This window comes from Brachionichthys hirsutus, chromosome 22 (genome assembly GCF_040956055.1).
Source record: "Brachionichthys hirsutus isolate HB-005 chromosome 22, CSIRO-AGI_Bhir_v1, whole genome shotgun sequence".
Taxonomy (NCBI): domain Eukaryota; kingdom Metazoa; phylum Chordata; class Actinopteri; order Lophiiformes; family Brachionichthyidae; genus Brachionichthys; species Brachionichthys hirsutus.
Genome location: NC_090918.1, coordinates 4,705,160 through 4,721,100, shown reverse-complemented (window position 1 = coordinate 4,721,100; position 15,941 = coordinate 4,705,160). Strand labels below are relative to the sequence as shown.

At 50.4% G+C, this 15,941-nt stretch overlaps 2 protein-coding genes across 2 annotated transcripts; both read left to right on the top strand.

Moving 5' to 3' along the window:
- Positions 1-3,400: 3,400 nt before the first annotated feature.
- Positions 3,401-10,529, top strand: LOC137910639 (CCR4-NOT transcription complex subunit 2-like). The gene is made up of 15 exons (XM_068755015.1): positions 3,401-3,410; positions 4,780-4,908; positions 5,535-5,607; positions 5,983-6,109; positions 6,186-6,386; positions 6,502-6,581; positions 6,663-6,788; positions 6,965-7,095; positions 7,190-7,340; positions 7,713-7,869; positions 8,173-8,234; positions 8,334-8,383; positions 8,478-8,578; positions 8,655-8,799; positions 9,079-10,529. Exons 2-15 carry the CDS (start codon positions 4,792-4,794, stop codon positions 9,163-9,165), a joined length of 1,608 nt encoding a protein of 535 aa, XP_068611116.1. The 5' UTR covers positions 3,401-3,410; positions 4,780-4,791; the 3' UTR covers positions 9,166-10,529.
- A 1,054-nt stretch (positions 10,530-11,583) lies between these two features.
- On the top strand, positions 11,584-14,947 carry LOC137910986 (calcium-activated potassium channel subunit beta-4-like). Its single transcript, XM_068755410.1, has 4 exons — positions 11,584-11,748; positions 12,264-12,434; positions 13,721-13,848; positions 14,623-14,947. The coding sequence occupies exons 1-4, from the start codon at positions 11,584-11,586 to the stop codon at positions 14,945-14,947; spliced, it is 789 nt and encodes a 262-aa protein (XP_068611511.1).
- Positions 14,948-15,941: the final 994 nt, after the last annotated feature.

Sequence of the window (15,941 nt, the reverse complement as noted above, 5' to 3'; positions counted from 1 at the left end):
CTTTGAAATGAGACGACCTTTAAAATCGTTTCCTCTTTGTTTCCACAGAGTTGAAGCCCCGCCCTCCAACCATCAGGAGCATCGGCTGATTGGAGGAATCCCCTCACTGAAGAACTGCTGCTGCATCCAACCTCAGCATCCGACACCTTTTTGGAACCTGTGCCTTCAACCAAACCTCACCGGAATCTTTTTTTAAATGTTTTACCTTCAGGATGAAGATGCCAGCATCTGAGGAAGGATGAACCTGCTGTGTGTGTGTGTGTGGGGGGGGGGGGGGTCTGGAATCCTGCTGGCCTCCCTGTGGGGGAGGGGGACCTGTCAAACGGGACCAGGACGTGCAGATTTTGATAATTTAATGTGGTATTCTTTTTTCTACAAATTGTGCCAGTGATTTGCTTCGTCTCAGAAGAACTCCCTCGCCGTGCAACATCAGTGCAGGTTTATGTGACGTCGTCGTGTGGACAAACGTTTTGCTTTATTTTTCTAATGACGTTTCCCTGGTTTCTATTTTTCTAAAGGACAGATGAGGCGAGGGACAACTATCAAGGACGAGAGGATGTTGGCTCATTGCTCCTCAGCTGCGTCTCCTCCTGCTCAGACCAGGGTCAAAGCCATAGCTTAGCTTAGCCTAGCTTAGCCTAGCTCAGATAACAACCGGACACTAGTGTCCAAAGCAGCAAGATGCATTCAGGGTCTCCCCGTTTGGGGACAACGCAGGCTCGACTTGGCTGTTGGGTTGTTTGTGATGTTTCTATTGGCCGTTCAGGGACTTGAAGTATTTAGCATTATCTACCTTTGTGTGGCCTGTTCTTCTTGCTTTCTTTTCTACTTCCTCCTACATATCAAGTGAATATTTGTACGTGAGAAACACGAATGAGTGAGTTCATCACGAAAATACTGTAAATCCTCAAAAACCTGGTTCATTGTAGTAAGACTAAAACCAGCTGGATCCATGCTAACGTTTAGCGGCTTCCTGCGTGATCCGACCCGGACCTGGTGTAGGTCAGGCTCACCAGGTGGTCCGTAGTTAGCTCACATGTTGCTCATAGCAGCTAGCTCTGTGGTAGCTAAGGTCGGGTCACCCTCACCTTCCGTTGTATTCCTGTGATCCGAGGATCTCTTAGCACAATAAATCTCTTGGCACAATAAAGATCTGAGGCTCTCAACAGATCAGGAAAGGAGGAGTCGTGACTACGTGACCTTGTTTATTCACAGAGTATTCCTTCTTTAGCCACTGTTTTGAGAATTTACAGTATTTCCTACACTATTATTTTAATCCTGTTTTGTGAAATGTGTTCAGCGCTAACCGTCCTTGAAGCTGCTAATCCTACTATGCAGACGATGTCCTGCCTTTTCCCTGATGTTAACCATTAGCCAAATTAACCAGAATAACAGCAAACATGTCTTGTGTCCTGTAAAGAAGGAACATTCGCCATATTTGAATTTTTAACATGATAAATGGCTAGTTTTACCATTCAGTGGCCCAATGATATGATAGAAGTCTGGAAGGATAATGCAGTTCTAGCTAACAGTAACTTCAGAATGTTGCTCAGTGATAGCATTAGCTGCTGTCTCAGTGATAGCATTAGCTGTTGGCGGACATTCGTTCTTCTTCCCGGTTAACATTCCTGTTTCATTGTTCCACAATAGGAATGATGTCAATGAATTCTTACACATCTTGGATTTAATGTTGGCGATAGACTGGACGTATGGAACGCTAATCCTAATGTTAGGAAGTAGAACTTTTGATGCTAACATTAGCTGAAGTCTTATCTTAAGCTATGTTGATCCAGATTGAATATTTATTGTTTTCATTGATAATCAATTGTTAAGAGGTAAAAAGCTGATTTTCTACTTTGTGTGATTTATGATTTATGACATCACAGGAAGATGGTGGCTAACGTGACTCAGCATTTACCTTTAAAGTTTGACGTTTGATGACAAGCAGCTGTTTTGTGTTTGTGGCTGGACCAATGGGAATACTGGGGTTATAATCTGGACTTCCAGTAATGTCCTGGTTTCACAGTATTCTTCAAAGCGTCGTAATAACCTGTGACTTTGAGGCGTGGCTTGGGCCGGACGCCGCGCTGACCTCCAGACGGGGCTTTGTGTACGTTCTTCCGTTCCCCCTCCAGCACCACCGTTCCCTCAAACAGCTGCCAAACTGGTGTGGGTCGGCCAGAACATGTCTGTGTGTGGTTTAACTGGTTTCCATGTCGACCCTCATCTTGTTCATGTTTCGTTGTGTTCCAACAGAAACTATGTTCAGCTCAGAAAATATGCAGAAGAAATAAAGTCAAACACACAAACGAGTTCAAATCTGGTTTCTGATCAAACACATTCATTATCTGAATATTTTACACTTTATCCATCCCTCTATCTCTCCATCCCTCCCTCCCATGAAGGAGTCTGGAAGAAGAAACCAGAATAATAAAATGACTCAAGATATTCCTTCCTGTTTGTACATGAACTTGGTTTTATTTTAGACGTCCTCGCTCTTATTGGTGCACGTTTGTGCCATATTGCCTGGGGGGGCGGAGCTTCCAGTTATCAAGCTCCTTTATTGTGGAATCAGCTCCCTGATTGGTTCGTGAGACAGACACCATCTCTATGTTCAAGAGTAGATTAAAGACTTTCCTCTTTAATAAAGCTAATAGTTAATCGATACAGTAATCAATATAATCAATATGCTGTCATAGGCCAGCACTGGTGGCTTAACATCATGACACACTGAGCTCCTCCCTCTTTATCTGATTATTCATGTTATAAATATATGTGAGTAATGTCTCTCTCTTTCCTGTAGTCTTGTTCTCTCTCTCCCTCTGTTTGTCCCTCTCTCTCTTTCAGGTCCTTCTGTCCATGGTGCTGCAGAACCTGGACCTGTGTCCCTCAGCACTGAAGTCCACACTAGCATTAGCATGTATAGCTTTATATAGCAGCTCTTTACCAGTCCACTATGAGCCTAGGTTCTGTCCAAGGTTTCTGCCTGTTAAAGGGAAGTCTTTCCTTGCCTCCGTCTTCAAAGTTCTTGCTCTTGTGGCTGAAGTTGGGTTCTGTCCTTCCCTGCAGGTCTCTTCCTGCTAATCCTGTAACGTCCTTGAGATGACTCTGTTGTGATCTGGTGTTGAACTGGACTGGATTCAAGGACCAGACCGAGTCTGTACTATTAGGGTTAGAACCATTTCAGAACCAACGCGGCTCCATCAAAGCTCGGTTCTGTGGATCTTCATCAAACACAGTTCATCTCTGCATAACAGAATCGACTCGGCTCGGCTCGAGTCACCTCGACTCGGCTTGACTCGGCGCGGCTCGGCTCGACTCGGCTCGGCTCGAGACATCCCAGCATCCTTGTTGATTGGTGAGGAGATGTCGGCCATCTTGGATTGTAGCGGGGACTGAAGATTGATGCGGTGAGCTGCTTCTTTTATTCTTTTACTTTATTTATGGGACTTTCGCCCGTGACTTTTGAATAAACCCCCCCGCCGGGGCTTCCGCCGCGGAGCGCGGCGGGCCGTGAACGTCACGCTTGAGCTTCACCGCGGCCGCGCAGGCTGCTAGCTCTCTGTTGTTGTTCCGTTGAAGTCTCCACTGGAGGCTCCGCAGGCCCGAACACGGACAAAAACACACGCTCTCCCTGACTTCCTCTTGCTGGTGGGCTCTGTTAGCGCCACCGGGGGTGGACCGGAGCCGGACCAGAGCCTTCCTCTCAACGCAGTGCCAGCCCGCCCGCCCGTGGCCCCCCCAGCAGCCCACCCGCCTGTGAGCACGTCCCATTGCTAACGCTAACGTCCCATTGCTTTCCCATAGCACGGCAGCTAGCCCTCGTTTACGTGTGCTAGTCGGCTAGCATTAGCTCCAGGAACATTTGCTAGCTAGCAGGATGATGGCAGCTCATAGGTGTTCTCCTCGGCGGGGTACAGGTGTTGCTGCGCCGAGCCGGCTAGCAGCAGGAAATGAGTCCGGAGCGGAGAGTGGACGGGTTAGCGCAGCTAGCACGCGGCTAACGTTAGCGAGCCTTTTTGCGACACTGCTGCACATTTCAGCTCACAGAGCAGCCGCAGCGCGGACCGAACATCAGCGCCCGTTTTACCGGTACATGCATGTGTAGCGTCCGGTTAGCCTGTTCTGCTAATGGGGCTAACGCCAGGTCCTTCTGAGGGCTAGCCGAGCCTGAAGTTCTATTTCATGCTGTACACTGTCCGATAGCCTGTTGCTAGGTTACAGGATAAATATCTGCATCCTTCATTAGAGAATCATTGGCTACTAAAGATTATGCCCGTGGTTTAATGAAGCTGATTGAGTCATCGATCAGACAGACTGTTATGGACATTGATCCAGTGATCAGATGATTGCTATCTTCATCTCTCAATCAGAACACCTTACGTGACCCGACCCGTTCTCACACGACCGGGACCAGCGCCGTAATCATCCGCCATCGCTTCCTGCTGATGCCGATCATATTGATCAGCATTCCTCCACCTGTGATTGGCTTAAAGTCGTCTGTCACAACAGATGTTTTTATCCAACAGACCCCAGAACAGCTTTCTGTTGAGCGAGAAACAAACACACGTTGCGTCTGTGAGTTTGATGACTTCTCCCGAACGATTGATTAGTTTCTGTTGATGGATGAACCCGTGATGTCATCGCTGTAACGTGTTCTTCCCCTCCAGCGCGGAGGCTTTCTGATAACGAGTCAATCCGATCGACTGGTCTGAGCGTAATGGCTGCAGACCAGTCGATCGGATTGGAGGCGTGACCAATCTGTGTCCGGTTTCCCAGGTGACACGCGGTATGTTTGGTGCTAACCGGAAGAAGTTTATGGAGGGCGTGGAGGGCGACTACGCGGACGACTCCAGCCTCTACTACACCCAACAGTCCATGTTCCCTCCACACCGCCCCGAGAAAGACGTGAGTTCACCGGCGCGGCCCTCTGGACACCGCGGTGACTGCTAGTTAACCAGAGACGCTGTGTGCAGATGTTACCATGACGATTAGGGCTGTAGCGATACACATTTCTGAAGGATTTTGGAGAGACAGTGATTTTGATGATGTCTTGCGAGCGTTCCAGCATCAATAATCATCAATAATCATCAATAACACGATCTATGGCTCCGACTGGCAGTTTGCAAACGCTAAACAAAATGAATCAAAGACATGGTAAGAAAATTAGTTTCTTTTATTTAAGCAGTGAATGCAAATTGTAGCTGAAAAGTGAAGTGAACAATGGAGAGCTAGCTTTGCTAGCTTGATGCTGAACAGATGAGGAGCTACTAGCCAGGCTAGCCACCCGGCTAGTAAAAATAAACCATAACTCAAGTCAAGTCGCTTTCTTTTTTGTTTGTAAACCCAAAATGCTCCCACAATGCAATGCAGGCGCTGGCGTTCTAGTCGGTGTCGGCTCTAACCCGGAGAGAACGTGCTAGAAACGCTCTGCAGCGACGAGCGATCGATACGCTCTGGGGAATCAAAATATCTCAGAGTTGATCAAATTGCTCGCCGCTAATGACGGTAAAGGACGTGCTCATCTTCCTCAGATGCTGACATCTTCATCGGCTTCCTCAACGGGGCAGCTGTCGCAGCTCGGAGCTAGCTTGTATGGACCGCAGAGTAAGAGCACCACACTCAGCGTGTCACTTCCTGTCAGGGAACACAAACATGACATCATCGATTGGCTCATCGATTGGCTCATCGTGGGCTTTTTGTGTCAGGCTAATGTGTTAGCATTCATGTGTTCAGCAGGCTATCTGCACTGAAGCTAAGATCTGAATCCTTGTGGCCAGACCGTTTCTATTTACCATTAAAACTATTTGATGACATCATCATGACATCAGCGTGTAAATAGTTAGCTCGTTGTCTTTATGACATTAGCATAGCATTTCTATTAGCGCAAGCCAACACCGCCAGCGCACAGCCGTGTGTCGTTGGCGGCTGGCCCGGGTGGGCGGAGCCTCACCTGCGCGGGGTCTCTCTCTGCCCCTGAAGGTGCTCTGGGGTTTCCAATGCGGGGCATGAACAGCAGCACAGCGCCTCAGCTGAGTCGAAGCAGCCTGAACCAGTCTGCCAGTACGCCCAACACCGGGACGATGCACACCCCCCCCTCCCCCAACAGGTACGACGCGCACCTCTGCTGTCGCAGGTGAACGCTCCTTGCCCTCCACCTGTAACCTCTGCTCCGCCTCCCTCAGGGGGATCCTTCCAATGAGCAGCCGGAGCGTCCTGAACCACAGCCAGCAGGTGGGCGGTCCTACGGGCCAGACGGGCGCCATGGTGGGCGGAGAGAGGGGGGCGGGGCGGAGCAACAGCATGGGGAGTCCCAGCCGCTCGTCGCCGAGCATCATCGGCATGCCCAAGCAGCAGCAAGCACGCCAGTCGTTCACCATCAACAGGTGACACGCCCACAAGGCTCAGCTGCACCTCACCTGTATTTAGTTACCAGGGAGTGAATCCTGAATTGATAGCTTGTGATCGAACACGTTATTGATTGTTTATTGTCTCTGTCAGCATGTCGGGGTTCGGGGTCAACAGGAACCCCGGCTTCAACCTCAACAACTCTCTGTCCAACAACATCTTCAACGGCACAGGTAGCGTCACCGGGGGGCGCCGCTGGGCCCGTGGGCGTGGCTTCGGCTGATTGTTGTTGTTGTTGTTGTCGTCGCCTGCAGACGGCAGCGAGAACGTGACGGGGCTGGACCTGTCAGACTTCCCAGCGTTAGCCGACAGGAGTCGAAGGGACGGGGGCTCGAACCCGACCCCGCTGCTCAACCCGCTGGCCGGTCGGGCTCCTTACGGTGAGACCGGCCGCCGGTTCCTCTGCGCTGATGAAGATGAGGATGAGAGACCTTCACCGTTCTAATCGTCACTCGGGTCCGAAAGCAGCCGGGAGTTAGCGGCTAACTGCTAGCTGTTAGCCGCTAACTCCCGGCGATCCCATCAGCTTCTCTGACTCCTCCGTCTCATCCTCCAGTTGGCATGGTAACCAAGCCATCCAGCGAACAGTCGCAGGACTTTTCTATCCATAACGAAGACTTCCCAGCACTTCCTGGTCCGAACTACCAATCGAAAGACGCCGCCAGCACCAGCGAGGACAGTAAAACGGTTAGAGCTCCTCCTCCTCTCCATTCTGATACGCTCTTCATCACAACGCCGTTGCTCACGCTTCACTCTCGTCCTGACTTGTCCCGTTTCTCAGGACTTCTTTTTCCCTCCCTTTTTGTCCAATCAGAATCTGAACTCGTCGGGAAAACCCGCCCCCAACTCAGATGGTCCAAAGTTCCCCGGAGATAAGAGCTCGGCGCCGAACAACAACCAGCAGAAGAAAGGAATCCAGGTGCTTCCAGACGGTGAGACGCACACACACACACGCACGCACACACACACATACACACGTACACACACGCACGCACACACGCACACACGCGTATACACACGTACGCACACACACACGCACACCTACACACACACGTACACGCACGCACACACGCATACACACGTACTCACACACGTACACACACACGTACATGCACACACGCACGCACGCACACACGTACACGCACACACACACACACAGACACACACAGGCACACCTACACACACACAGACACACACGTACACCTACACACAGACATACACGCACACACACGTACACGCACACACCTACACACACACACACACACACTATGGTAAAGCTTACTCAGCTGTTCTCTTTGTTGCAGGACGAGTGACCAACATCCCGGTCGGCATGGTAACGGACCAGTTTGGGATGATCGGCCTGCTGACGTTCATCCGGGCAGCAGAGACCGACCCTGGGATGGTCCACCTGGCGCTGGGGTCTGACCTCACCACGCTGGGCCTCAACCTCAACTCACCTGAGTACGCGTCTGATCAACGGCCATGAATCGCCTCGTTTATTTACCTGTCACTTATTGTTGGTTATCAGTGAACAGCTGCTCAGGTGAGCCTGTCTGAGTCCCCAGAACTATAGCTGCTGTTAGCACGTCTCACCTGAGGAACACCTGGTCAAAGGCTATAGCTACTGTCAGCACGTTGTGAGACATTGATGACTTGATGACATCATCTGTGACGTCGCTGCGTGTCCACGGATCGCAGCCTGCTGATTGGATGCCGGTGGAGGACCCTCAGCTGAATGTGACCCCTCCCTTCTGTCTCCATCAGGAATCTCTATCCTAAGTTTGCGTCTCCCTGGGCGTCGGCTCCGTGTCGACCGCAGGACATCGGTGAGTGCAGAGCGCCACAAGCAGAAGCTAACACGAACAGCGCGGGCTAGCGGGCTAGCAGGCTAGCTGTGTTCTCACGGCTTCGTTCTCGTCCTGCAGATTTCCACGTCCCCTCAGAGTATTTGACCAACATCCACATAAGGGACAAGGTACGTCCCGAAAACGGGCGAGTCGGCCTTGTTTCACGGCCGGGTCCAGCGCTAATGCTTGCGCTAACCGCTTCCTCTCCTTGCTAACGCGCAGTTAGCGGCTATCAAGTTGTCTCGGTATGGAGAAGACCTCCTGTTTTACCTCTACTACATGAACGGAGGAGATCTACTACAACTGCTGGCTGCTGTCGAGCTGTGAGCGCACACACCTGTCCCACGACGCTCGGAGCGCTACGGCCGGCCCACGACTCACCTGTGTGTGTCCGTCCAGCTTCAACAGGGACTGGCGGTACCATAAAGAGGAGCGGGTCTGGATCACCAGAGCCCCGGGCATGGAGCCCACGCTGAAGACCAACGCCTACGAGAGAGGAACCTACTACTTCTTCGACTGCCTCAACTGGAGGAAGGTGGCCAAGGTGAACGCACACCTGTCCACACCTGTAGCCTGCAGCCAGCTGGGGGGGTGGGGTCAGCGTCCTGTCCTCACTGCAGGAGATCAAACGCCTCGGTTACCGTAGCAACCAGCTGGGCCTGCTTTGAACAGGTTTTAGTTTGTGGGCTTGAACGCAGTTGTTGGTGAGGAATGGAATCTGGGCGGGGCTTTGGCTCCAGGTCAAGCTGTGGCTTGGTCCGGAGCTAGCCGCTACGCTAACTGGTGCCGCCGATCACTCGAGTGAATCTTTGTTCCTCTGCAGGAGTTCCATCTGGAGTACGAGAAGCTGGAGGAGCGGCCACACGTTCCCGCCACCTTCAACTACAACCCCGCCCAGCAGGCCTTCTGATTGGCTCTACCTCCTCCTGCCTGTCGAGGTTCTTGTTCACCGACACACACTCAGTGAATCGGCCCGCCGGGTCCCGGGACGGGGGGGACGTCCCGGCTCTTTAAACAGACTTTATCCTTTTATCTTTTATGAGTTTCGGGTCGAGCTGAGGAGGCGTGTCCACCTGACGCCGTGAGTTCTGCTTCTGCTCCGTCTCAACATTCGACTATTTTTCTCTAGAGAAGATTTTAAGAAGATTTTAAGTCGAAATCAAAAACTCACCCGTCAGGTTGGATCATTATTTGGCGGCGGCCGCCGGGTCCCGCCCCCGTTCGTCGTCTCGGCGCCCCGGCGTTGGGATGGAACCCGGGCAGACGGGACGTTCATGCCATGTACATTGTAGCACTATTTCATAATAAAAGAAGAAACTCTTTTTTGGTTTGTTGGTACTTTAAAGCCGTGTTTTTATCCGGGTCTCTGAGGGACCTCGGAGGCCCGGCGGCGGTAAACGGCGTTAATGAAGCGAGACCCGTCCAGTCACTAAGCATCCAACAGGCTCCGCCCTGTCACGTGACCAACGCCTTTCCACTGGAACGAAGTGATCGAGTAGTTCCAGGCGGACTGATGGGATGCGGCCCGGTTTCGACCCGGCTGGTGGATCCATCCTTCACCTCATTCCTTTTGTTCTGCTTCTAATTCCAGCTTCTTCTCTCCGCTTCTATTCCATCGCCTCCCTTTTCATTCTCTGTCTGATTGGTTTGACTCAGTATGAAGCTACAGGAAGGAGCCGCTTAGCTTAGCATCAGATGAGATGTTTAAAGTTAAGTAAATAACCTTGTTACGGATACATTGATTGATGATCAGCCTGTCAGGCTTCAGGATTCTGTACCCTCAGATGGGCAACGCTAGCTGTGGTCCGGTCTGTGCTAAGCTATGTTAGCCTGCGGTAGCTTTATATTCATTGAGTCTTTACATCAAACTCAAAGAAATCAAAACATTTCCTTTTACGGTCATTGCCACGCCCCAGAATTCACCAGGAACACCCCCAAATGTAGATCAAGTTATCCAAATGGTTTTCTTTTCATGTGGTCTTTGGGTTTCCTCCGGGAGGCGCCGGTGCTCAGGTGCAGAGGGCAGTCCCTCAAAAGAAGAGGCTCCGCCCCCTCTGTGTAACCGATGCTGCGATACCTGAACGCTGAAACGGGCTTGGCAGGGGACCACGCTTGTTCAGCAGCGGCGAAGCCAGGGACACGCCCACCCATCCATGTGACCTGCTCTGAGAGATTTGATTGGAAGCTGAGGCATTTGGCCATCAGCTGTTTTTGTTCAAAATGGCAGCTAGCGTTTTAATAGGAAAAAGAATCAAATAAATATTCTGCTAATGAAACCGAAGCTCGAGTGCCGACTGTTTGTTTCCATGGTTACAGCTTGACTTTAGACTCTTGCTCCTGGGCTCAAGTCAGAAATCGAATATTAATTCACCGAAGTTGATGCCAGCATTTCTCCACTGGGAGGCGGGGCTTGTTTGTTTGTTTGTAAACACGTTTTAAAGAATCGTCTGGAGGGAAACCGTCTCCGACGTTAAATGAGATCAGCGGAACTATCGGCAACAGAATGGGAATAAAAGAGTTGAGTGATTCCTGTTTTTACCACAAGATGGCGCCACGCTCCAGCCTGGCCCAGCTGAGCCACGTGGTTAACGATGACGTCACGCGGCTGGGACCTGGAGTTTAAGTCTTGACAGCGGAAAAGCGTTTTTTTTAATGCAGGATCAGGATAAAGAACAGGAAGCAGTCTGGGCCGAGGTTCTGGGGCGCTCTGGACCCGGGCTGAGGGTTCTCAAAGGGGTTCTGGGTTCTGGGATGGGGATGTGTGGGTTCCCGTGGAAACCAGGACGCTGCTGCTAATGTCCTTACTTGTAATCTTCTGATCTGCAGAGACTAAAATAATCCCAGATTAGCACCGGATTTATTCTGGAGCGGTTATGAAACCGGGACAAACACGAATGTTTTCTTCTGTGAGGAGACGATCAATAATAGCTCATTGATCGATTATGTCCTCTGATGCCAGTTTGGCTGCTTCATTGTTTACGAGGCTAACCGGCTAGCTCGTATCCTTCACTTAAAGCTACCTTAAGATAGCTATCGTTAGCTCCACAGTGGCTGATGGATGCTATCGCGTTAGCATCGGGGCAACAGGAATCTGCTGAGGATGATGAGAACTCCTCCACACCTTCATCCTGGGAGGATGACCTCTGCTCTTATGCTAGCTGTGCGCCGGCTAATGCTCCCGATGGCTAAGAGGCTCATCTCCTGCAGCGGGAAACAGAGAGCAACGCAAATCTGATTGGATCGCCGCTCAACCTGCAGGGGGGGGGGAGGAGCAGGATAAACGAGCCAGCTCCAGACCCAGACCAGCCTCCTCCTCCTCCTCGTCTCCATGGCGAAGGCGCGGCTGTCGTCCCGGTACTCCGAGGCCGAGGACCGGAGCATCCGTCTGGGGCTGTTCCTGATCGCCTGCGGGATCCTGAGCCTCTTCGTCCTCGTCTTCTGCTGGATCAGCCCGACGCTGCAGAGCCTCCGGAGCCAGCCGGCCAACTGCACGGTGAGCCCCGATCAATCGATCCATCCATCGCTTCTATTGATCTCTGTAACAGCCAGCCGGCCAACTGCACGGTGAGCCCCGATCAATCGATCAATCCATCGATCGCTTCTATTGATCTCTGTAACAGCCAGCCCTGAACTGCACAGTGAGACGTTAGAGCTGATTTAAATCAATAATAAAGTTGTTTTTGAATGAAACTGAATTCAGAAACGTTACTGTAGTTTATACTGTAGTTGTACTGTAGTTTATACTGTAGTTTATACTGTAGTTGTACTGTAGTTTATACTGTAGTTTATACTGTAGTTTATAGTTTATTCGCCCATCAATTCCATCTTTTTTCATAAACTTTATTGACACAACTCTGGAGACAAACAAACAAGCACATGATGTGATCCTGAAGATCCCGATCATGCCGCGTGATCCTGAAGATCCCGATCACGCCGTTTTAAAGATAGCGCCGACACGCCGCTCGCTGTGAAGGAACTTTCTTCCTCTGACCTGCGGTTTTCTTCCAGGTGGTGTCGGTGCTGCATCCGGAGGACACGTTCGAGTGCGTGTTCACCTGCGGCGCCCCCTGCAGGGGGACGTCCCGCTACCCCTGCCTGCAGATCTTCGTCAACAACTCCGAGTCCAACTCCGTGGCTCTGCTGCACTTTGATGAGCAGCAGCTGGTCCTCAACCCGAAGGTAGGGTGCCCCCCCCCCCCACCCATCCTCTGGTGCACGGCTGGTTCATCGCTATAGCAACAAACCGGCGCGTCATCGATGCTGCGCTGTTGCTATGGCGATGATGAGGAGCTCATGTGAGAGACGAAGAGAAAGAAACGGATAATAACTAACGATAACAACAATCGTCCGTCCAGCTTTAGACGAGCTCGTCCAGAGGCGGGGGAACACCTCAGACGTGTCGCCAGCTCATCAAACATTTGTGCCATGATTCATTTTGACCCTCAGTTCTTACCGTACCATGAATGCAAAAACGTAAACATGTAATAGTAAAATAAATATTTATTTTCAATGTAAATAATAATGAAAACAAACGAATGAAATACTTTTATAAACAGTTAATAAATGTGAAAGTATCCAAACTGCAGCAGTAAATCAATAGTTCCTGATCAGCTCCACTTCCTGTTGCAGTGCAGGCTGGTCTGATGATGATGTCACACATGGAGACGAAGAATCTTTACACTACAGATCATTTATCATACAGATCAATTCAAAATAAATCTATAATAAATCAGAATGAGAGGCCGATGAGGAGGAGGGTGGGGACGAAGGCAGGTGGGCGGATCCAATTACTGCTCAGTCATTTCCTCCTTTATCATGTTATAAATGTTAAATAGTAACGAGCAGCTCTGACCCTGAACGCATCATTTAAAGAGACAGAGACGCTAGAGAGGTAAGCAGCATGTGTGTGTGTGTGTGTGTGTGTGTGATCCTTAAACTCATTCAACCTAATAATGAAGAGTGTCTGGAGCTCCAGGAGGGGGGGGGGGGGGGGTCTCTGAGTCCCTGTCTGTCTGTCGTTAGCAAAAAGAACAAATACAACAGCTAGCTGCATGCTAACTGAAGCTACACAAGGTTAGCTGTACATATAACTCTTAGCTGTGTGTTCACTGTGTGACCCTGGACTGATTCACCGTGTGAACCTGGACTGCGACACACAACCCTCATTAACAGCTGATCCTGTTGGCATGTTACAGATTTGAATCATTGATGAAGAGCAGCCGCAGTGCATCATGGGTAAATGTCAGCAGCAGGGACTCACTGCAGGTGATGTCATCATTATCATTAGCCGTTAGCTCCCGAGTCTTGATTTGTGTCCACCCCCCAATGATCAATAATCTGTATTGTTATTCAGGTAATCAATCGGATCACCTGCTGAGTCCAATCGACCCCTAGTGGTGAAGTTTGGTCCTCTGATTTCACATACTGGGTGATCAGATGATATTGATCTGCTTTCTGTCTGCCAGTGTTCCTACGTCCCCCCCTGTGAGAGAGACAACCAGAAGAATAAAGACAGTGTCCTGCGGTGGGAGGACGACTTCACCAGGGAGGTCAGAGGTCACGCCTTCACCTGCTTCTTCAACCGGCAGCGGAGGTGAGACGCCTGAGGGCGTGGCTCAGGTGCAGACAGGACCGGTGATCAGAGCGTCCCAGTTTAGCTCTGTGTCCTCTGACCCCAAGAAGGGACACCTGGAGACTTCAGGTTTTCTGTTAGGACGTCTCCAAACAATGTTAAAGACACAAACGGATGCTCAGTCACACCTGGATCCAGGTAACGTTCTGCTTCAGTCCTGATGGAGACATCCCAGTACAACCAGTCTGTTACTGGTTAACGTGTTACTGGTTTAGCGTGTTACTGGTTTAACGTGTTACTGGTTTAACGTGTTACTGGTTTAGCGTGTTACTGGTTTAGCGTGTTACTGGTTTAACGTGTTACTGGTTTAACGTGTTACTGGTTAACATGTTACTGGTTTAACATGTTACTGGTTAGCGTGATGCGTGTTACTGGTTAACGTGTTACTGGTTTAGCGTGTTACTGGTTAACGTGTTACTGGTTTAACATGTTACTGGTTTAGCGTATTACTGGTTAGCGTGTTACTGGTTTAACGTGTTACTGGTTTAGCGTGTTACTGGTTAACGTGTCACTGGTTAACGTGTTACTGGTTTAGCGTGTTACTGGTTTAGCGTGTTACTGGTTTAACGTGTTACTGGTTTAGCGTGTTACTGGTTTAGCGTGTTACTGGTTAATGTGTTACTGGTTTAGTGTGTTACTGGTTTAGCATGTTACTGGTTAGCGTGTTACTGGTTTAGCGTGTTACTGGTTAACGTGTTACTGGTTAACATGTTACTGGTTCCTCTGTGGTTTCAGACCAGACGACGTGCTGTGGCATCGTTCCCATGACACCGGCGTCCTGCTGCACTGCCTCCTCTGGCCAATGGTGTCCCTTCTTTTGGGGACGCTCATTGTGCTCCTGACGGTGTGCGCACGCTCGCTAGCCGTTCGCGCTGAGGCCCTGCAGAAGAGGACACGTCCCTACGAAGTCTGCCAGGGCCTTTCCGCCACGCCCTCAAATCGTCGCGGCAACAAGGCCGAACAGCCTCTCTCCACGAACTCTGACCTCGAGCTGTCGTCGCCGACGCGGACCCTGCCACTGTTTGCGGTTCCGGTTCGCCGCCGTGATCGAGAACATTGAGATGAAACTCCGGCTGGCATTCTGCGTTCGGTCTCAACTCGGTGGAGACGGCGCCGGCAGAACCGAACCGCCGCTGGTGTGCTGTGGTTCTGGAGGACGAGCCAATCAGACGCTGAGGTTCCAGTATCATCAGATAAGCAATGGAATGCACCCGTAGCTAACGTAGTCTTCTCTTCCCAGTAGCCATAGCTGCTAATAACGCAGCCAGGCTGGAAGCTCCGCCTCCAGCACTGATGACTCAGCGCAGTCCTTCCTTTGTAGCAGTTTGATGGTTTTATAAGAACCAGCGTTCTAACAATCATCGTTATTGTCTTTGCATAGTGGATATACAACAAGATTAGGAAGAAAAACTAAGCACCAAACCGGAGAGCATGGAGCCGCTGCACGCACGGCGCCGCCATCTTAGTCAGTTCCTGAGTCAATGCGACAGAATATCATCAGTCTCCCCTTCCTTCCGCTAACTCCAGTGTGAACTGGTTTCAGTGTGAACTGGTTTCAGTGTGAACTGGTTTCAGTGTAAACTGGTTTCAGTGTGAACTGGTTTCAGTGTGAACTGGTTTCAGTGTGAACTGGTTTCAGCGTAAACTGGTTTCAGCGTGAACTGGGTTGGAGCTCTTCTCCAATACATTTGTAGCTGCTATCAGTGAATTTCTTCCGTAAGCCATGAGCTCTACCCTTTGACCTCTGACCTTTAGCCTGTACCCTTTGACCTCTGACCAGAAGCTGTTTGCTTCCTTGTTTTTGCCGTTTTAATCTGGAATACTTTGAAGTGTAAATGATGTTGATGCTTTTTTAATCCCTCCTGTCGTCTTCTTTGTCGTTCGTCCTCTCGTGTCATGTGACCCAGGTAGCCATGACAACAAGTGCCTGACAGAAATCTTGAAATAAAATAGTCTCTTCACATCAGTAGCCTTTTCTGCCTCACAGCTTGACCACGCCCCTTTGTATAAGCCACACCCATCGGTGCAACAATGGTGATGATCCATCCATCTCT